The sequence below is a fragment of the Apis cerana genome, linkage group LG5 (assembly GCF_029169275.1).
Source record: "Apis cerana isolate GH-2021 linkage group LG5, AcerK_1.0, whole genome shotgun sequence".
Classification (NCBI taxonomy): domain Eukaryota; kingdom Metazoa; phylum Arthropoda; class Insecta; order Hymenoptera; family Apidae; genus Apis; species Apis cerana.
The window spans coordinates 9,604,639-9,626,193 of record NC_083856.1 but is presented as its reverse complement, the minus strand read 5'-3'; the positions used below and the strand labels follow the sequence as shown (position 1 = coordinate 9,626,193).

At 25.9% G+C, this 21,555-nt stretch overlaps 8 protein-coding genes across 13 annotated transcripts in view; 6 read left to right on the top strand and 2 right to left on the bottom strand.

The window, feature by feature from the left end:
* Window positions 1-110: 110 nt before the first annotated feature.
* Window positions 111-3,182, top strand: LOC107994412 (luciferin 4-monooxygenase). 2 transcript variants are annotated; one of them, XM_062075052.1, is made up of 6 exons: window positions 111-318; window positions 413-572; window positions 660-1,453; window positions 1,552-1,724; window positions 1,809-2,216; window positions 2,275-3,182. In XM_062075052.1, exons 2-6 carry the CDS (start codon window positions 456-458, stop codon window positions 2,394-2,396), a joined length of 1,614 nt encoding a protein of 537 aa, XP_061931036.1. In that variant the 5' UTR covers window positions 111-318; window positions 413-455; the 3' UTR covers window positions 2,397-3,182. The 2 variants fall into 2 exon arrangements, with proteins under 2 accessions (XP_061931036.1, XP_016906808.1); XM_017051319.3 differs by lacking the exon at window positions 111-318 and having other exon boundaries at window positions 385-572.
* LOC107994414 (3'(2'),5'-bisphosphate nucleotidase 1) lies at window positions 2,232-3,880 on the bottom strand. The gene is made up of 4 exons (XM_017051321.3): window positions 3,523-3,880; window positions 3,218-3,437; window positions 3,062-3,146; window positions 2,232-2,980 (listed from the first exon to the last, which is right to left on the bottom strand). The coding sequence occupies exons 1-4, from the start codon at window positions 3,878-3,880 to the stop codon at window positions 2,720-2,722; spliced, it is 924 nt and encodes a 307-aa protein (XP_016906810.1). The 3' UTR covers window positions 2,232-2,719.
* A 518-nt stretch (window positions 3,881-4,398) lies between these two features.
* On the top strand, window positions 4,399-6,544 carry LOC107994413 (dimethyladenosine transferase 2, mitochondrial). Of its 4 annotated transcripts, XM_062075059.1 has the most exons (5): window positions 4,399-4,510; window positions 5,205-5,274; window positions 5,351-5,724; window positions 5,855-6,153; window positions 6,261-6,544. In XM_062075059.1, the coding sequence occupies exons 3-5, from the start codon at window positions 5,593-5,595 to the stop codon at window positions 6,457-6,459; spliced, it is 630 nt and encodes a 209-aa protein (XP_061931043.1). In that variant the 5' UTR covers window positions 4,399-4,510; window positions 5,205-5,274; window positions 5,351-5,592; the 3' UTR covers window positions 6,460-6,544. The 4 variants fall into 4 exon arrangements, with proteins under 4 accessions (XP_061931043.1, XP_061931041.1, XP_061931042.1 ...); XM_062075057.1 differs by having other exon boundaries at window positions 4,406-4,510; window positions 5,205-5,724; XM_062075058.1 differs by lacking the exon at window positions 4,399-4,510 and adding an exon at window positions 4,726-4,797 and having other exon boundaries at window positions 5,205-5,724.
* Window positions 6,545-6,851: 307 nt separating this feature from the next.
* Window positions 6,852-8,125, top strand: LOC107994378 (uncharacterized). The gene is made up of 2 exons (XM_017051251.3): window positions 6,852-7,043; window positions 7,114-8,125. Exons 1-2 carry the CDS (start codon window positions 6,927-6,929, stop codon window positions 7,564-7,566), a joined length of 570 nt encoding a protein of 189 aa, XP_016906740.1. The 5' UTR covers window positions 6,852-6,926; the 3' UTR covers window positions 7,567-8,125.
* LOC107994377 (transmembrane protein 179) lies at window positions 7,582-9,297 on the bottom strand. The gene is made up of 2 exons (XM_017051250.3): window positions 8,991-9,297; window positions 7,582-8,889 (listed from the first exon to the last, which is right to left on the bottom strand). The coding sequence occupies exons 1-2, from the start codon at window positions 9,098-9,100 to the stop codon at window positions 8,334-8,336; spliced, it is 666 nt and encodes a 221-aa protein (XP_016906739.1). The 5' UTR covers window positions 9,101-9,297; the 3' UTR covers window positions 7,582-8,333.
* Window positions 9,298-9,908: 611 nt separating this feature from the next.
* Window positions 9,909-18,689, top strand: LOC107994320 (autophagy-related protein 2 homolog B). 2 transcript variants are annotated; one of them, XM_062075022.1, is made up of 19 exons: window positions 9,909-10,456; window positions 10,625-10,937; window positions 11,022-11,335; window positions 11,404-11,583; window positions 11,707-11,931; window positions 12,022-12,494; window positions 12,561-12,869; window positions 12,978-13,095; window positions 13,188-13,288; window positions 13,365-13,892; window positions 13,969-14,247; window positions 14,320-14,836; window positions 14,912-15,099; window positions 15,167-15,666; window positions 15,745-16,222; window positions 16,359-17,120; window positions 17,255-17,529; window positions 17,601-17,902; window positions 17,996-18,689. In XM_062075022.1, the coding sequence occupies exons 1-19, from the start codon at window positions 10,283-10,285 to the stop codon at window positions 18,233-18,235; spliced, it is 6,276 nt and encodes a 2,091-aa protein (XP_061931006.1). In that variant the 5' UTR covers window positions 9,909-10,282; the 3' UTR covers window positions 18,236-18,689. The 2 variants fall into 2 exon arrangements, with proteins under 2 accessions (XP_061931006.1, XP_061931007.1); XM_062075023.1 differs by lacking the exons at window positions 9,909-10,456; window positions 10,625-10,937 and having other exon boundaries at window positions 11,224-11,351.
* Window positions 18,690-18,788: 99 nt separating this feature from the next.
* On the top strand, window positions 18,789-19,635 carry LOC107994452 (dynein regulatory complex subunit 7-like). The gene is made up of 2 exons (XM_017051386.3): window positions 18,789-19,053; window positions 19,178-19,635. The coding sequence occupies exon 2, from the start codon at window positions 19,235-19,237 to the stop codon at window positions 19,604-19,606; it is 372 nt and encodes a 123-aa protein (XP_016906875.1). The 5' UTR covers window positions 18,789-19,053; window positions 19,178-19,234; the 3' UTR covers window positions 19,607-19,635.
* A 151-nt stretch (window positions 19,636-19,786) lies between these two features.
* Window positions 19,787-21,555, top strand: part of LOC107994456 (dynein regulatory complex subunit 7-like) — a 116,772-nt gene continuing 115,003 nt past the window's right edge. Inside the window, exon 1 of the mRNA XM_062075031.1 lies at window positions 19,787-21,530. Coding sequence (XP_061931015.1) covers window positions 21,336-21,530 — 195 coding nt within the window. The 5' untranslated portion in view covers window positions 19,787-21,335. The remainder of the gene's footprint in view (window positions 21,531-21,555) is intronic.

Below are 21,555 nucleotides of genomic sequence, written 5' to 3'. Positions count from 1 at the left end.
TAACATTTTAATTAATTAAATTTATTGATATTGTATTTATAAGTATAAATTTTGATAAAAAAATATAAAATGATTAATATAAAAATTAAATAATTATTTTACTTTACCACTCCCCATATTTTGTCAGTTACTCATGATAAGTGCGAAAAAAAGCGAATATAGTTATAGATAAATGTATTTAATAAAATAATATTGAATATTATAATTTTTTTTTTTTTGTATTTTCTATTAAAAATACATTTAATTTAAATAAATGTAATTATATTATTTTAAAAAATATTCAATTCAATTTAATTGTAATTTTATTCCTATAACTAGGTAAGCAAATTTTAATTATTTTTTAGTGTAGTTATTCAAATAAGATTACTTGCTTATTAAATATAATTTTTTAAATAAAAAGTAAATTAAATAGATTTTTCAGTAGTTATAAACTATAAAAAAAAATAATATTCAATATGAAAGAAGAAAATATTTTATATGGACCATCATTATCTGATGTGAAATTTAAAAATATATCATTAGGACAATTGATTTTAAATCAATTAAGTATTCGTGATTCTTGGATAGCACAAGTAATAATCTTTTTTCTTTTTATTAAAATTATATATAGAAATAATATATCTACTTCATATCAGTTAAAATAACTTCAATTTTTTCAGATAGATGCTTATACAGGAAAAACACAAACATTTAAAGAAATTTTAGAAATTAGTCGAAAATTAGCAATTGCTCTTAGTAAAGAAGGATTAAGAAAAGATGATCGAATAGCTATATGTAGTGAAAACAATCTAGAATTTTGTCTAATAGTTTGTGCTGCATTTTATTTAGGTGTTACTGTTTGCCCATTGAATCCACTTTATACAGAAAGAGAATTAAAACATGCATTAAATATATCCAAACCAAAATACATTTTTATATCAATATTTGGAGCAAAAAACATATATAAAATTACATCTCAATTATTCTGGTTACCAAAACTTATAATATTAACAGAATCTACAAATAATAAATTACCAAGTATTAACAGTCTAACATCAAACATAATCATTGATAATAGCTTTCATGCCTGTTCAGTAAATGTTAATGATCATGTGGCAGTTATTTCATGTTCCAGTGGTACTACAGGATTGCCAAAAGGAGTGATGTTAACAGATAAAAATTTTTTGTCTGTAATAAAAAATCTTGCAGCTGTATCACCTAATATTTTAAATACCAATATAACAAGTTTAGCCTTATTGCCCTTTTTCCATGTATATTCTTTTTCTGTAATGTTAGTAGGACTTATTTTTGGAAATAAAAGTATTATTCTTCCGCGTTTTGAAGAAAAAATGTTCTTACATGCCATAGAAAAGTACAAAATTGAGCACATAACTGTTGTACCACCACTTATGGTATTTTTAGCAAAACATCCAATTGTAGATAAATACAATTTATCTAGCATTAAAGAGATTTGGTAAATTCAAAAAAAATTTTTAATAGAAAAAGATTTTTATCAAAGGAATTTGATTTGATTTTATCAAAAATCAAAAATTCATTTATATCTTTTATTAGGTGTGGTGCAGCACCTCTATCCGAAGAAATTGCAAAAATGGTTGCAAAAAGATTAAATGCACCAACAATAAAGCAAGGATATGGATTAACAGAAACTACATTAGCTGTTATGAACTCACCTGATAATAATACAGAATATAAAAGTGTAGGAACATTGGTTCCAGGAATAGCAGGTAAAATACTAAAAATTTGTTTTATAAATTTTATCTTTATGAACATTAATTATTTATCTTTATGAACCTTTTCCTTATAATTAGCAAAAGTAATACCAATCAATGGAGATAAATCAAGTAAACCTCTAGGACCACATAATATCGGTGAATTATGCTTCAAAGGAGATTTAATAATGAAAGGATATTGTGATAATGAACAGGCTACAGCAATAACAATTGATAAAGATGGCTGGTTACATTCAGGAGATGTAGGATATTATGATGAACAGGGTTATTTCTATATAGTAGATCGTATGAAAGAACTCATTAAATACAAGGGATTTCAAGTTCCACCTGCTGAATTAGAAGCAATATTATTAACATGTCCTGAAATTAAAGATGCAGCAGTTATTGGACTACCACATGAAGAAGCAGGAGAACTACCCACTGCTTTTATTGTTAAACAAAAAGGATCTAATATAACGGCGGAAGATATTATTAAATTCGTAAATGGTAAATTATTAATCATTTAATTAATAATTCTTTGTTTAATTAATGAAATATATTACAGAACGAGTATCGAGTCATAAACGACTTCGAGGTGGCATAAAATTCATTGAAAATGTTCCAAGAACTGCATCGGGAAAAATTTTGCGTCGAGTATTACGTGATACACTCAAATCAAAATTATAAAATATCAGCAAAAAAATATGAAGTATCATCAATTTAAATATATTCTTTGTTTATATTTATATTTGTTTTAAAGAGGCTCAAAAGATGTTATAAGTATAAATAATTACTAAAATAATATTCAAAAATTTCTATCAGAACATATTTCTTATAAACAATGATCGATTTTTTACTAATATTTTATAATTTTTTTAGTTCATTTCATAAAAAATTTGAAATATAAAAAAAAATTACATGTTTTCTATTCTAGTCATATTAATAGAATATTTTGATATCTGATCTTCTATTTAAATATATATTAAATATTTTCTGTAAAATTATATATATTACTGTTCTAATTTTTGCTTTAATTCGTATGGTATATTATTCAAATACCATTGGTGATTCTGACCAGGTGCAGTAGCTAATACACCTCTTTCATTAGAATATGTTGTTTCTGCATTATAAGAATAGAACTCTCCATAAATATCAGTTAATGTACCACCAATTGCATGAAGAATAGCTTCAGGGGCACAAGTATCCCATCTTTTACAACCATTACTAGCAAATACATAAGCATGAGCTTTCCCTTCCATTAAAAGTATTACCTATTGAAAAAAAATAAAAATATTAAAATTATTTAGAAGATAATAATTCAATCATGCAAAATTTTATATTATTCTAATTACTTTATATCCAGCACCACCAACATGTAAAACTTCATCAGGAGATAAAGCATTTATAGCTGCTTGAACATTGCTGTTTGAATGTGAACTGAAAAAATATATATTTATAATTTTCTCTTTAAAATTTAATTAACTAATTATTTTAAAATAAAATTATACCTTGTGGTTGTAACTATTATTTTTCCATGTGGTGGAGCAATTGGTGCAAACCCACCAAATCCTACACCATTAATACCCCAAAGAGTACGTCCTAATATTTCATTCTCCTTGTTTTTGTAATATGGTTGATGAATTACACCTCCAATTGCTCTATGTCCAATTGCCACTCCTACTAATACTGTAACATGTTCTACAAGACCTTGTGCATATTCTGATGTTCCTAAAAATATTAACTTGATTTAATATATTTTAAAAATAAAATATATTTGCATAATATAATTGAAATAAATAATATATATAAATACCATCCAATGGATCTACCCAAATACACACATCCTTAGGATCTATATCTTCCAAATGGGTTGGTAATTTTAATTGTAACATTTCTTGATCTGCATCAGTTACAATCCAATCATATGGTATATCACAGTTTGATGGTTCTTCTTCACCAATAATAGTAATATTTGGAAACTGTTGGCTTAATGAAGCAATAATACACCTTTGAGCACAACGATCAGCTTCAGTTTGTAAATCATTTTTGCCTTTTTCTACTATATTTAAACTTCCATGAGTCATAACATCTCTTATGATTTTACCTGCTCTTACAGTAGCAGATACAGAAGTGGCCATTATTCGAGATAATAAACAAGCACTTTGGGCCATTTTATAATTTATTTCTGTGATATTAAATATTTACACTATTTTTCTTAACAAGAATCATTAAATATTTCACTCACAATTCTTTAAATATATTTTACACATGATTATTCTAGATCACAGACTATAAAAAATTATAAGCAAAAAGCTTAGAAAGTAATATTTTCAAGGTTATATTAAGTAATACAAGAAAATAAAATATTATAAAGTTCTTTCCAAAGCTACATATTAACTCTTTGATAGTATAATAAGTTAAATAACAATAATTTCTTTATGTTTATATTTATTAAATATATATTGAAAACAATGTAAATGAAATTTCTAATAAACATATGAAATGAAATGCAATCAATATTTTTTTAAATTATATCTCTAGGTAGCAATTACTATAATATTTCAAGAAATCATCATTTTTATAAATTTCTATCATAAATGTATAAAAAAAATTAAATAAAAATGCTGAAAATATTTAATTTTATTTCAAATAAAAATATAAATTTTGATTTAAAAATTACATTTAAAATATACAGTATAAAATTAGTTCTTCTGTTATATATTCTGTTATATAGGAATGTATTAAAAAATTAATATTGTTTAATATAATGTCATTATTTTTAAAATCATAAAATAAAAAACGTAAAAATTAAATTTATAATTATATAAAAAATTAATAATAATTACTTAATAATTCGTAATATGTGATCAATTAAAAAATTAATAAACAATTATAACGAACTGCATCACTATTCGGATAATAATTCAAACATTTAATTAAATACTGATATTAATATATATGATAAATTAAAATCATATTTAGAGATCATTAAAGAATCATTATTATACTTTAGTATTATAGATTTGATTATTTTGTATCATGTTTTAAAATCATGTATATAAATTTTAATTATAATAAAAAATAAAAAGTAATAATTACTATATATATATTTTTTTTCTCAAATATTAACATAATTTGATATATCTATTAAAGTAAATTTCAAATTTTATCATCGAATTTTATGTCAAATTATGAAACGTATAAGAATAACCTTAAAATATTTTAAAATATAATATTTATATTTTAAGACAAAATAATAAGTAAAATATTATTATATGATAAATTAATAATATTATCAATCTTTATGTTACGAATTACTAAGTTATATAATAGTGTGATTTTTTATTTTACAAAAAAATATATATCATATTCAAGTTTGCAATTATCATATGATGTAAAATCATCAAATAATATAAATTATTTAAATATTGTAAAAAATGATAATCAAATTTCATTATTTTCTGAATATTTACAAAATATTAATTCTATATTTAGATGGAAAATTACACAACGTTATTTAAAATTATCTATAAATAATAAAGATCCATTTTTAATAAATGACAAAGTAAGCAATAAGTTTGCTACATTAATTAAAGATGATTTATTGTTAAATATGTCTTACGTTGTTGAATTAAATCCAGGATATGGTTTATTAACAAAAGATTTATTAGAAGCTGGTGTAAACTGTATACATTTATATGAAAATCGTAACATATTTTATTCTGAATTATATAATTTACAAAAAATCTTTCCTAATCGAATTATTATAAGTAAAGCAAATTTTCTTAAAGTATCCAAGCTATTATATATACCTGATAAATTAAAAGATTTTAATGAATTATTTAATAATGTACCCAAAAGAAAATGGGAAGAAGAAAGTTATATGCAAATAATTGGAACATTAATTAATTCTCAGTTTATAAGACATATAATATTAAGTATAATATTTCAAACAGGCATTATGATAAATGGAAGAGTAATTTTTTATTTTGCATTATCACCATATATATGGCATGTTAGTATTCATTTTATATGTTCAATATATGCAACATTTGATAATATTTTTTTACTTAATTATAAATCAAATAACTATAATTATTATTGAAATAGTTATTATATTAATTATCAATGTATTGTATTTTTAGAAATTGGCATATCAGGGTAAAGGAAGTTTAATTACTTATGTTATGTTTAATACATTATTTAATTATAAAGTATTTGGAACATTAGATAGAAAAGGATTTTTACCATGGCAAAAAAAAAGAAAATTAAGGAAAAATTATAAACATGTAGAAATTGATACTAATTTATATTATGTTGTTAAATTAGAACCAAAACCTGATATTTTTACATTATTTGGTGAAAAAGAAAATATAATCAATTTTTGGCATTTTATTCGACATAATTTATATAAACCTTCATCAAAAATAATACCAACTTTGGAGTGAGTATAAATTAGAGTATTATTTAGAGTATTAGATTAATATTTGTTCAAAATTTCTATTAAAATATATTAATATATAAATATCTTTTCTATTAAAATTTTTTCAGGAAAATAATTCCTGGATGTGGCATAAGATTAATAAAAGAAAAAAATTATAATATATTTACTGAATTTCGTCAATTAAATGTAAATGAAATTTTTGATCTTTATATGGATTTTAAATCTTGGCCAGAATTTAAACAAAGTTCATTTTTATCAAGTGTTAATGATATAAAAATAAATTTTGATCCATATTTAGATGATTAAATATTAAATATTCCTGAATTATAAAATAATATTAATTTGTTATTAATAAATTCATATTTATAAAATAAATAAAAAATAATATTAATTTTGTATTAATAATTTTTTTTTAAAGATATGCATTTATATAACTGATGGGAAGATAGTGGGAGTGTAATTTTAAAAAATAGCATATGCTTAATGTTGATTGGTTAATTGATTTGTATTTTTTAATTATGTTTTATAAATCACCAGGGTCATCAGATCACTCAAAGAAACAGTCATCAATATCTTTAATTATTATTTTCAATAATACTCAAACAAAGAATAAATACTTAAAAATAAAGAGTTTAATAATATAACTTTATATTATTTCTTAATAAAAATTTCAATAACTTATTATTTATTATTAACATAATTAAATATATTGAATATAATTAAATATTTCTTTCAATTTTTAAAAAATTTACAATTTTGTAGTGTCATACAAAATGAAGTGGTTAGTTTTTAATATTATATTAATAATTCGAAATTATGTAATATCTTGTCAGGATATTGTTTTTCCAAGTGATGAAGAAACATATCACGTAAACAGCAACACTGAGACGGTAAAAAAATTAATTTAATCGCAAAAATAATTTTAAAAAATTTTTTGAAAAAAAAAATTTTTTTAATTAGATAACAGAACATAATTCAATATTTATACCAGACTCATGTTCCAAAAATATGCTTCTTTATCCTGGACCTGGAAATATAAGGATATGTGATTGTAAACCTGGATTTCTATATTTTCCATTGAATAATAGTTGTCATGAAGCATATAGACAAGGACCATGTGCATCACAACATTATGTTGTGCTTCCTAAAAATGAAATTATAGCAAAATGTATAAGAAATCCTTGCCTGCAGGATGGTATAGTACAATATAATAACACATGTTATTTTTTAAGAACTACAGGTGGACCCTGTGCTCCTAATAAAGTAATAGATGTAAATACAATTACATTTGAATTAGAATGTATATCAGAAATTGAACCATTTATAATAATCGAAATACCTAAACAATGTCCTGTTGGAAGTCGTAGAGATATACTTGGAATATGCAAAAAAATAAGAAATATTCCTAATTAATAAATCTGTAATAAATTTTTATTTTTTATATAAAAAGATATTTATTCATTTGAGTTTTTTTATATAATAAATTTTGATATACTTTTATAATAATGATATAATAATGTATTAACATATTTACAAAATATTATTATTATTATATTTATGAGTTATTATTATATTTATATTTGCTTATAACATAAAATTTTTATTTTGCATATTCATAAGATGTGATTTCAAATATCTATAATCATAATATCAATTTACATCATTATGCTATATTTTTTAATATATTTTTTTTATAAATGTATAACTATTATAATTTATATTGTTCTGACATATTATATACAATTAGATAAAAATATTATACACTAATATAATAAAATATTATATTAAATATATATCATTAATATTATTTAAATTAAATATATATTAATTTTAAATTAAAGATACTGAATTTAAATTCTAATACTATGTTAGATAACTATACTAGTTATAGACTATAAATTGTAGTTTTATACAGTCTTGATATGTATAAAGATAAAAATGTATACAATAAATTATTTCTTTTAATCACAAATTATATTCAATTCAACACTATAATTTCTTAATTTCTTAATTTTGATAAATATAATTTTTCAATTTTTTTTAATAGACTAGTAATCATATTAAGTCATATTAATTACAAAGTGTGCGTTTAAAATTAATTTCATTGAATATAAATATTTTTCTAAAAAGTAAGAATAAAATATTATTTTAAAGTTTAAATATGTCACATAATCATATTTTTAAGTTGATTCTTGTATTTCATTATTTCTAGCTGCCTCTATTAATCTTTGTCTTTCTCTGTACATTGAAACTTTCATATTTTCTAATTGATGATATCGCAATAATTTTAATACTGCAAACACTGATAGACCAACCCAAATAGATAAACTCGTCCAAGTACCAAATTGAACTGCACCCAATTCAATATGAAAACCAGATGTATCTATACCATCAGCTTTATCAATATCATTCCCAGCTGCTAATTCACAAGATGGAAATCTTTTAGTCATACATTGACACCAAGTCATAAATCCAAGTGTAATAATAATTGCAGCAATTAAAGTTATTGTTGTGAGAAATATTGAACTAACAACATCTATGAATGCAGATAAAAAGGAGCTGTCTTCTCCACGATACATAAGTAAAGAAAGTCGATAAATTTGTATTGCTGATGTTAATAATAATATCAAACCAACAAATATTGTATAATTACAATAAGCTTGTGAAGCCCAATTTACTATAAATTGACCATCTGATTCTTGCCAAGTTCCTGTTGAAAATAATAGACAATGTCCTCTGTAAACAAATATTAAATAGATATATTTTTTTACATAAATTTTAATACTACTTTCTATGTGCCTTAAAATATTTATTTATTTATTTAAAACAACAATTACCTAAATTCATCTTCATGTAAACTCATTGGTATAATAATACAAAGTGATAAAACAAGAGCTACGACATATCCAGATATTTGACTAAGAAGTAAAATGTTGGTTAGTGCCATCTTTCAAATAATAAAATAAAAATTGATGAAATTCGCAGTATATTATAGAAAAAATAATTCTTAATAAATTTCTAATATACTATTAAATAATTTTAAAGACAGATCTCTTAATTACTATATAATTAAACTTCTTAAAAAAATTATATATATTATAGAAACTACAATGAATATAGATACATACAGGCTAGTAAACCTTCCATTTAACATTGATTATTTTTAAACAATTTTATTTAAGCGATTAAATTATATTTTATAAATATAATTTTGTATAAAAATATTCATTCATGAAATATCATTAATATACATGAAAAATTTAGTAAATAATTTAAATTATTAAAGATAAAAAAAATTCTAAATAAATATTTAATACTTTTACATGTTTAAAAAATTATTCGTATATACATTTTAAAAAAAAGTAATAAGAAAAAATCTCTATTTTTTTAATAAAAAACCATTTTTATAAAAATCCTTTTTTTTTACATAAATATGCTATAAAAATTTCAATAGCATATTTTTAAAAATTAATAGTAATATTTTAATAAAAATAATTTGTATTTTTATTAATTTGCATGTATAATAAACAATAAAATTAATATTTTTTAAACATTTTTTTAATGAATAATATTCAAAAAATCATATATAACTTAATTTTATTTTCGAATCTTAATACATTATTTATTATTGAAAAATAAAAAATAAAACTGATTATAATAAATAAATAAAAACTATATATACTTTAACTTAATAAAATTTTGATATCATATAAGATAGAAATATAGAATGAATTTCAGTCGCTACCGGAAAAGTGAAAGATTATTAGAAAAGACAAATATGTGCATCTCTTTTCATAGTCATAGTCAGCTGATTTCAGTCAATGAGACACCAGTGTTTCATTTCAGTGTTTGTCCGATAGTCAGAATTCTATGTGTGTACGCATGTGTATATGTATGTCGTGTAGTGTATCCAAAGGAAAATATTACGCAGCTAGAACCCCGTTACATCCGAATCACCGTATTGTGTTAAGGATCATTGCACCAAAGTAGACACGTGTTAGAAAAATGGAATTCACGTGTTTTTCCTACATTGTGCCCGAATAACAGGCCTAATACAAAACGTATGAAGAAAATTATTTTTAAAAATCCCATGTCTTTTATAGATTAGATTGTCAAACGTGGGTATAAAATGTCTTGGTTGGGTTGTATTCCTTGGTCTCAAGGGATCAAAAAACGAGCTTGCAGGTATCTTTTACAACGATATCTGGGTCAATTCTTGGAAGAAAAATTGACATTAGACCAACTCACTGTAGATCTATACAATGGAACTGGTCGTGTAACCAATGTCAGCCTTGATGTACAGGTATTATCATTTTCTTTGTTTTAAATTTCTTTGTTAGTCTTTATTTTAGTTTAAAAAAAATAAACATATTATTTTGAATTATGTGTAAAATAATTTTTTTATACATAATAATTTAAAAAAATAGAAAAAATAAAATTTATAATGCATATGAATTTTTTATCATAATAGGCTCTTAATGAATTAGGAGAGCAACAACATCTTCCATTAGAATTTGTTGATGGTTTTGTATCAGAAATGTCTGTTAGTATACCATGGTCAGCTTTGCTCAGTGAAGCTAGTTATGTGGAAGTAACAAGTTTGAGATTAACAGTTCAACCTAGACAAAGAGTTAAAAGTGGAACTTCAATGTTTGAATCTATGTGGAGTTCTATGACATCTAGCATGCAACTTGCACAAGAATGTTTACAAGAAGATGCTAAATATGCTGGAAATTCACAACCATTAGAAGGAGTAGAATTGTTTGCACAAACAATAGATTCAAGTAAAAATTTGTTAAAAATGCATTATATGTATATAACTAAAAATTTTATATATATGTATTATATATGTATTCGTTTTTTTTTAGTTTTATGTAGAGTGAAAGTAAGATTTATAGATACTGTTATACGTTTGGAACATGTGCCACTGGATTCTTCGACAGGAGTTGCAATAGAAGTGTGTATAAAAAATCTTGAATATTCAGATGAAGCTGGATTAGATCCAAGCAGTACTTCATTAGATCCTAGTCAATCAACAAAAGGATATGTTGTGTCAGCATTCACAACAAAACGATTTTATTTAGAAGGAGTGACCTTCCATACAGATGAATTCCCATCTCGAGCAAGAACTTTTTCTAGAAGCATTATAACATCTAGCAGAGGTTCTACGCCAGAGTCTAAAGTAACTTTTATTAAAAGTTAGTAAAAATATATAAATTAAGAATTTTGTTTGAAATATTTTTTTTACAGAATTCAGATTGTCATTTTTCTTCTGTGCAAGTATCTAGTACTCAAAATATACAAACTTCTCCAGAAGGGAATATTATTAATAATTTAAGTGAATCAAATCCTATAATGTTTGCTAAGTTAGCAGGTAGACAAGAAATAAGATTGAAATTAAAACAAGGAGAAGGTGTGTCAGGGCCAAAGGTAAAAGTTAATTAAAAATAAATAATATATAATTCTTATATAAAAATATAATATAAAAAAAAATGTTAGTGTAAAATTATAACATATATTTGGCTTAAAATGAAAGTGATTTAATTATTTCAGGTAGAATTAGAAATAACCTTAGGATCATTCACTTCATTTTTAAGTCCACGGCAAGTACATGTATTATTGGAATTAGGACATGGATTGGCATCTCCTGATTCAGAAGATGTTAGTAATGTTGCTCCAAGAACTTGTACTGAAAAGCCTATGGCTGGTAGCGATTTTAATCGTGTAGAACGAGAACTTATTCATCAAATACATCCATCTCAAGGATTACGTTCTATGGTATATATATATATATATATATATGCACATTTTCGTAAAGTTCACAAAACTTCAATAAAATATAATAAATTAAATCAAAGTTTCTAATAGGATCTAAGGCATACACAAGGTTGGTCAACAGCATCTTTAGATGAGTCTGATAACAAAGATGAATTTTTACCAATGCGATTACCAGGTTCTACTTCAATGAGTGATTCAATTACAAGCAATAATATTAGTATGGATGGGAGTATATTATCTAGTAGTATTAGTTTAAAAAATTCTGCAACGAATTTACCAAAGCAACAAAAACACAGACATAGTGTAGATAATAGCCCATCTGCAGAAACATCTCATTTTCATGTGAGAGTATCTTCTATAGCTATAATTCTATTACATGAAGACATACTGACCACATGTGTAGAAGAAGGTGGTTTAACATCTTCTAGTATATATCAAATGAAAAATTCGGCTGATGAATTTTTCAAGCAATTAGGAATATTTGCAGTTGGAGGATATGGGAACAAAGATTTCGATAAAGCATCAAAAATACTTTTGGATGCTTGTCATTTAAGTCATATTAGGTATTTATAATAAATATATGTATAATATTAAAGAATAATTAATTTTTAAATTTTTATTCATTATAGATTACTCGCTGCGCCATTAGTAATTGAAGGAAGAGAAAAAAATGTTTGTTTATTATCTGTTGTATCAGGAACACTCACTTTAGCTAGCTTAGAAATTGTTGAATGTTTAGTTGACTCAAATAATTCTGAAACAAATGGTACTCCATCATCAGAATTTGTAGAGTTACTTACTTTTCCAAAAGAAAATTCAACAAATTTTGGTTTCACTAATAAAACGGATTTTAAAATGAAATTTAAATATGTAGAAGATATTCAAAATACAGGATATGCACAATTAGTAAAATGTGCAAATCCAAAGACAAAAATTGAGTAAGTATGTATATGTGTGTATGTATATATGTATATATGTATATATATATATATAAAATATAATTGATATGACATCTCTTTATCTCACATTTTTTTTTTTTTTTTTAGTATTGAATTGGAACCTTACAAAAGTGAAGTGGATATAACTATTGTAGATAGAATATGTGCTCTTCTTAATCCGCAACCTATTTGCGTTTGTAATCCTGTATCTAATAATAAAAATACCGTAAGTTATCAATTTTTATTATATAATTATGTATTGTGTATTATGTCAAAGTATGTATAGTTTTCATTATTTTCTCACTATTTCATTTTTAGAATCAACAAACTTTATTTTATCAAGCCATAGAAAATCCTACCTTATCAGATTTTGCTGCTGTTATAAACATATCCTCATCACAATGTACAATAAAATTAAGGTAACTTATACAATATATATATACAAAAATAAAAATACTGAATTGAATATAAAATATTTCAATAATTTAAAAATAGGTTTCCAATACCAGATTTGAGACCGTTACACGATATGAATCGGGCACCGTGGTGGAAGAGATCTGTGAGAACAGATTATATGATTTTAAAAATGACAGATGCACAAATTCATTTTTGCCCGCATTTAATTTTTTCTAAGAAAATTTTTTCCAAGAATCATCCGCATTCTGTAAAAAAGCATTTTGAAATTCAATTCCGAAAATTACTATTTTCGTATGCAGAAACGGAAACGGATATACCATTGAACATAGGCAAAGTTACAACTCACGAAAAAGATAATGCAACATGTCAACAAGATAATGAAGGATTTGATTGGGCTAGAATAGTTATTACAATTTATCCACAACGTTTGAACGATCAACTAGAAGATAGTTCCGAAGGAGAACCTGATTCTAGTTTTGATGAAACTTTAGAAAATGCGCCTAAACATCAGCCGTCTCCGTTCAGCTCAAAACGAATTATTCATGAATCTGATACGCCTCATTCCAAACCACATTTACAGGGTGATAAGGATGATTCAGAACAAAGGTTTAGTTCAAAGTTGAATTAATATTTTTTAACTTCTTAAAAAATAACATTACATCTAATCTTATTATTTTAATAGAGAAGGCGAAGAGTTGATTATACCAGGAAATCGAGAAGAAATGTTAGAATTTATAGATGAAGGCATTCGCAGTTCTAGAATACAAATAGAAATTAATTTTCCATGTGTTTCCGTCCAAATACCATCTAAACATCTGTATGAATTGTTATATAATAGATTCAACACTGATCTTTTTTTATGGAAACCATCAGCGCCAAGACCAAAGTATGGTACACATATGGAAAATCATATAGGTCTTGATTTGGCATCTACCTTATTACAAGAATCTGTTTATCCTAGGTGAATAGTATTAAAAGCATATAATATAATATTTTTATATTCCATTAAAAAGATGTAATTTTTTGTTTTAAGATTTAGCACATGTAAAAGTCGAGTTCAATATGATTCTGATTCAGACTCAGAGGAGGGTATATTTCATTCTGCAGCCGATAAAAGTTATAGGCAACATCAAAATAAAGTATCAAAGAATGGTCAGAGCAATTTAGCACTATTTTTGAATATAGATCAAGGCCTTCTTTGCATGTATACTCCTGCTCGTGATTCTGTAAAAAATGTTATACCCGGACAACAAGGCGAATTAATAATTCGATTAGATGATGCGACTATATTTTCGGTAACCGCATACAAAGGAAATTCAAATTTGAGTTATGTTTGCGCTATGATAAAAGAAATGTCTTTGGATCATTGTGGATTAATGACGACACCTTCACAACCACCTTCATTGAGACCTATTAATAGTGACATTCCCAAACATTGTCAGCATTCTATATATAAAAGTGATCTAAATGTAATGGGAGCAAATAATAATGATGATATGGTGTTACTCGCTATTAGAATACAAGCTGCTCATCAAACGCACCGTATTAAAGTTTGTTTTAAAAATTTCAAATAAAAATATTATGCTACCATTTAATTAAATAAATCGTAAATTATTTTGAAATAGACTTTCAGAGTGGCAGTGGGTATATCAAATGCTACATTGAGACATAGAATGTTTAACACTGGTACATCATGGTTTACACAATTAACAGATTGTTTGGATGTAGCCGATCATCCAGTTGCTGGATATTCTGCGCCAGGAATATTAACGGAATTACATTTACATCTTTGGGATTGTGCAGTTGATTATAGGTTTTTATTTTTTTAAATATTACTTATAAAACATAATAATATAATAAAAAAATTTGTATTATTTCAGACCAATTCATTTACCATTGAGATCGATGGTAACTCTTGGTAATTTTAGTGTTTCCAGTAATATTGCAGCACATACAAATACTTCGACATTACGTTTTATAGCAGAAGATATTGCCTTGTTCATATCTAATAAATTAGGAAAAAATGTAGATTTAAAACGGGATTTTGTATGTGTAATGGATGTAGGATTGTTCGAATTATCATTAAGATTGAACGATAAGATGTGCGGCGGTGCACCTAGAGTTGATTTAAGGGCAAGCAACAATGTATTGCATGTTCGAACATGTTCCGATTCTGGACGTGCTCTTATTCAGTTGTTAACATATTTTGCTAATGATGGAGATCTTTCGTCAAACATAGAAACTATCGGAAACATTACGGTACCAAGTTCTGGCGAAGAAGAAAGTCTTCTTGGCGATGAGTGTGTTAATACTTTGAGTAAAAGTCAAGTTGAACGTGTTAATAATTTAATGAAAGAAGCAATGGAAGAAACAGTAAAAGGTAATATTGAATAATATAAGAGATTTAATATCCAAATAAATGTCGATTATGAATAATCGATACAATTACATGACACAGGAATGTCTTCAAATATAGACGGCAATACATTAGTAACTGAAAATCAAGTAGAAGTATTTTTCTTTCCCGACGAATCTCGTCCTGCTTCACAGGCAGTACCTGAAATGTATAAAAATCCTGAGCAATGTACGAAGACAGAATGTGATACAGAAGCTGAGGATTCAAACGAAGATTTTTGTATATTAGGAGAAGAAGCGGGTACAGGAATTATGCCCAGACATGGCGTACCAGAAATTCGTTGGCTGTGTCAAGAATCTTTAAGGATAATAGATAATCATTTCTCAGTTCCACTTGGCAAAACTGATTTACTTAAAGCACCAAGACATTTCCCTGCTCCTATTTTAAGGTACACTCTTTGTGAAATGACTTTGATCTGGCATATGTATGGAGGAAAAGATTTCGAAGCACCAATAACATCTAAAAAACAAGTCATTATTAATGACAATACAATTCGTCCTAACATCGCACCTCAGGATAAGTAAGTTTTATTGTATATAAATCAAATATATAATTTTATATGAATAATTTATATGAAATTACATTATATATTATGTTTATGTTTATGTTTATGTTTATGTTTATGTTTATGTTTATGTTTATGTTTATATTTATAGAACCAGATCACCATGGTGGGATGGTGTAACTTTCAATAAATCTAATTCAAATGAAATACATTTTGGAAGTGCACCGAATTCACCACGTGAAAAATGTAAAGAAATAACAGATTGGCAAGTAATGGGAGGTCCTAGCCGTCGCCATGATATCTTAATGGAGCTTCAGTTAAATAAAGTGCGCTTTCAACACGAAGTCTATCCAGAAAATACAACAGAAGCAGCAAGACAAATACTATTAGTAAACGAAATAGAAATTAGAGACAGATTAGCATCTTCGCACATTAACAAATTCTTGTATCAATATAGTAGTGAAGCGAGACCGAAACAGTCTCATGCGAATATGTTTGCCATGAAAGCGGTCCATGTTAGACCAGATCCAAGATTAAGTGCTCAAGAATGTTGTTTAAAACTCAGTCTACTGCCGTTACGATTAAATATAGATCAGGATAGCCTATTGTTTTTGATAGAATTCTTCAATGAATTGGGTAATGGTACGAAACACGCTCAAGAGAACTGTAATGTACCTAATAATCCACAATCCTCTCCAGTATCCAAGCAAGGAACACCAACGCATCATCCACCAGTTATGAGTGTGAACGAGTCCACGCCTAATGCATCGATGCCAACGAATACATCGCAGAATGATACCATAGATCCGAATTTATTAATACTCTTGGAAGACGAATTGATGATTAAGGAAAACAATGTGAAAGCGAAACCGACGCATGAAGTACATGAAGATTGTCAACCAATATATTTTAGGTAAATTAATTATTTAATATAAATAAACTTATAAATAATATTCAAATATAAAGCAAAATATTCTATATATCATAAGCAATATATTCTATTAATATATTGTATATAAAAATTTGATTTATTTAATTTATTTATAGGAGTGTGATATTTTCTCCTGAAGTCCTTGTTAGATTAGATTATCATGGAAAACGTGTAGATCTGACTCATGGACCGTTAGCAGGACTTCTAATGGGTTTAGCGCAGTTAAATTGCTCCGAATTAAGACTGAAAAGACTAACACATCGACATGGACTTCTAGGATTTGATAAACTAGTAACATTTTTACTTTCCGAATGGTTACAAGATATAAAGAAAAATCAACTTCCAAGTTTACTTGGTGGTGTAGGTCCTATGCATTCATTGGTTCAATTATGTAAGTTTATATTTTATTAAAGTTTATTGTTTTGTATATTATATTATAAATGAAATGATTTGTTGTTACAGTTCAAGGAATAAGAGATTTATTCTGGTTACCTATTGAACAATATCAAAAAGATGGTAGAATTATTAGAGGACTACAACGAGGTGCAAATAGTTTTACGACGTCTACTGCTATGGCAGCCTTGGAACTGACTTCTCGATTGATACATGCTATACAAAGTACAGCTGAAACGGCTTATGATATGGTCAGTCCTGGGCCTAGCGTAAGGCATAAACACAAAGGACAAAAAGGACGTCGGAAAAGATATAGTCAACCATTAGATATTCGAGAAGGAATGGCTAATGCATATATGCTAGTAAAAGAAGTAAAGTATCGTATATATTTGAAACTATAAACAATTTTGCACATTTCATATTATCAAATTAATTATATATAATTAATTTCGAATGTTTTTCAGGGTTTAGGAGAAACAGCTAATCAATTGGTACGTGTAGCCAGTGAAGAACATGAGCAAAAAGGAGTCTCTGGTGCCGTAGGAGGTGTATTACGACAAATACCGCCAACAGTTGTGAAGCCAATTATTTTAGCTACAGAAGCGACTAGTAATGTTTTAGGTGGTATGCAATCACAATTAGTACCCGATGCCCGACGAGAGGCAGCTCAAAAATGGCGCCAAGATTCGACTGACACAAATTGAAGTTATTTCTTAAGTGATGGTATGGTTCGATGTTTCAATCGACTTTTGTATAACACAAATCCATGACGTAATTTATGAGTGATAATTTAAAAAAGAAATACGGATGAAGTTTTTTCTTCAAGTTAGAAGATTTAATGAGCGAAAGAATTGATTCAATAATGAACGTGAATGTTAAAAAATTTTTTAGACCTAATCGCATAAATTTTTTGAAAAGCTAAAAAATCACTTTTAAATGATATAATATATTCGTGTAATTATATGTTTCAGTTCCATTGCTCTTGTTACATACGAAAAAATCGATCCAATTTGCTATATTTATAGTTTATAAATAAAATATATATACCATCGTGAACATTGTCTTCACAGCTTGTATGTATTTTTGTTTAAATAACGCGTATGTTTTATACCAATGATATGTATGTGACAACTTTTATTAATAAAATTATGACGCTTATTATTGCATGCTACTTTTTGTATAAAATGCAATTTATTGTATTGTACAATTATATGTACAATGTACATATTCTGAATATCTAAAGATTTAAATATGTTTAAGTTGAACATAAGCTTACCTATTGTCGATACATTGTTCATAACTGAAATATGTCCATTGTTTACGGTCCTTTTTACAGATGTCATAATAAGGAATTCTTGTAAATATACGCCCTCTTGAATCACAGAGAAAAATTATACAAAATGTGCAATAAGTTATATGGATTATATACGATTTTACTAATTTACCATATTATTCAATGTAGATAATATGATAAAAAGGTTATGACTGATATGTTCATTATATTCTTACGCAATTTAAACAGGTACGGAACATGCTGCCGTCTATCGAGCATTTTAGAAACTATCATATTTAAGAAACACCTTGTTTTCTTAAGTTACCATGACAATAAACAATTTTCCTAATAATTTAAATTGTGACATTCTTAGATACAAACACTTAACAAGTTATTAACCTTATTTTTGTTGTAAATCGTTCAACTAAAAATGGAAGAAGATGAAAAGACTGCATTTGAAAGTTATGAAAGTATATCAACTATTACTTCTGTGGAAGAAGAAGAGTATAAACTGGAAGAAAAATTAACGAAAGAAGGTATTCTTAAAATAACGAAAGAACTTATAGAAAAAGTACAACAAGAACTATGTCTGATCAAGTTATGCTGGCCAGAAATTGATTACACAAAAGATCTTTACCTAAGAAGACTTCCAAGTAGTTATTGTACTCTCAGTGATAAAGAAAAGTTGCTTGCATGGTATGCCGAAAATTTTCGACAACAGTTTCACGTAAAATATCCAAAAAGAAAACCATTATTATTAGTATGTGAAAATGAATGTGGTATACAAGTAAGTATATTATAAAATTAAAAAATTAATAATAAGATAATAATAGAGCTTTCCAATTCAAATCTAATGATATCTCCGATTCCATTCTTCTTGTCTCTAATTATATTAAAGATAATATGTTTAATATTATAAATTATACAATTGGATTAAAGTGTGGATCATGGTTTTTATGAAAATTTCAATTGTTTAAATAATTCTTTTTTTATTTATTATTTGCTTCGTTAAAATTAATAATTTTTTAAGTATTAAATTAAAGATTAATCGAGAGACTCGATTGTTATTTACGATTTATCGATTCTTTTCATCTACAATAAATTTTCAATATTAGCTTATTTATTCAAGATTCTTCCGCGCAGTCGAACTAAAAAACGCAAAAATCATTCATTTTAATCATGACAAATTGATATTCGTCATTGGCATAATTTTTGGTGCTACTCTCATAACATGATCTCAAGTTAACATGATGTTCTTTAACTTTTGGATATTTGAAGATGACGAATAACAGCAATGTATAGGAAATTACGTTTCTTATTAACGTTTCTCAAAATCAACGCATAATTGTAAACTCATAATAGCTTAAAAGATTCTCCAATATTTATATATAACATCATATATATTTACATTACACACTTTCTGCATATTACAACACGTGTTTCGTTATTATTTTCTTTTTTATCTAAATAATTAACTTTTATACAAACGAAACAACGATCGTAAAAAATATAGTCGATACTAAAAAAGAAATGATCCGATTTCGCAATCCATCTGCAACGAAGTATTCTTCGAAACAGAATCAATATTCTTACATTTAGTATCTTTCAATGAAGAAAATATCATTTCTCGTTACTTATGATTTTCTTTTCGATTTTCAAAAAAAAGAATAAATTAAAAAATTATGCGAATATGTTGGTATTTTGTTTCCTTTTTCTAGTTTATTCTTTTAATAAATATTTCTCTCTATTTATTGTATAAAGATATTATTTTTCGTATAAAAATTAAAATATGTTATAAAAAAAATTATCAGTTATTCAAAATTTAAGTTTTTCAAATGTTATTTTATATGTAACGAGGAATGTCATTCTTGATAGATTAAGTTTCTCATTATTATTATTTTTTCTTATTCGTTTGTTCTTCATTTAATGCAACTATAATGGAAATATAACTGTATAATAGGAATCATTCTAATACACCCGAAAAAATTTCCTTTTCTACAATCTAAATAATAAAAATAAACTTCGCTATACATTTATTCATACATGCTTCAAATGTTCTACAATATATGTTATGCACTTTGCGTGCAAGTGCACGGTCACAGTCTTATTTACACGTACCATCATTTGACAGTACTTTCTTCACTTTGGTTTTCTGTCATTTGTCAGTTTTTATAAATATACATTGCTAACTGCAAGATTATTTCCTTTCAGTGTACCTAACGTTTCGCGCATTACGTGAACACGATAGGAACAATCATTTTATGAAACGATATTTTCTCAGAAAAAAAAAAAGAGAGAATAAGAAAACTTATAAATGCTTCGAAAATCTTGAAAAAGTTTTCAAATATATCGATAAAACTAATATGGCGGATCGACAGTAACGAATTTGTTTCACAACAGTAGCACATGAGAGAGGGGGAGAGGGGGAGAGAGGGAGGGAGGGAGAGAGAGAGAGAAGAAAAAAGAATAAATATACGAAAGACAAAAAAAAAAAATCTCTTTCTTGGAACTAATCTTGCTATAACAAAGTAATGTTAAGAATAAGAAAACAAAATCATGATAGGAAGTGTCTTTATAAGTTTAAATCGCTTTTTGTGCAGAAATTTATGTCTACGACTATTAAACGAAGTACACTGCCATACCCGGAACTGTACACGTGGCAGGAGTGCGGAAAATTTGTCAGTGACTACGTTAAGTACGAACCACTGAACAAACCACTCAAAATGGTAAGTAGTCAAACGTATTGTTGTC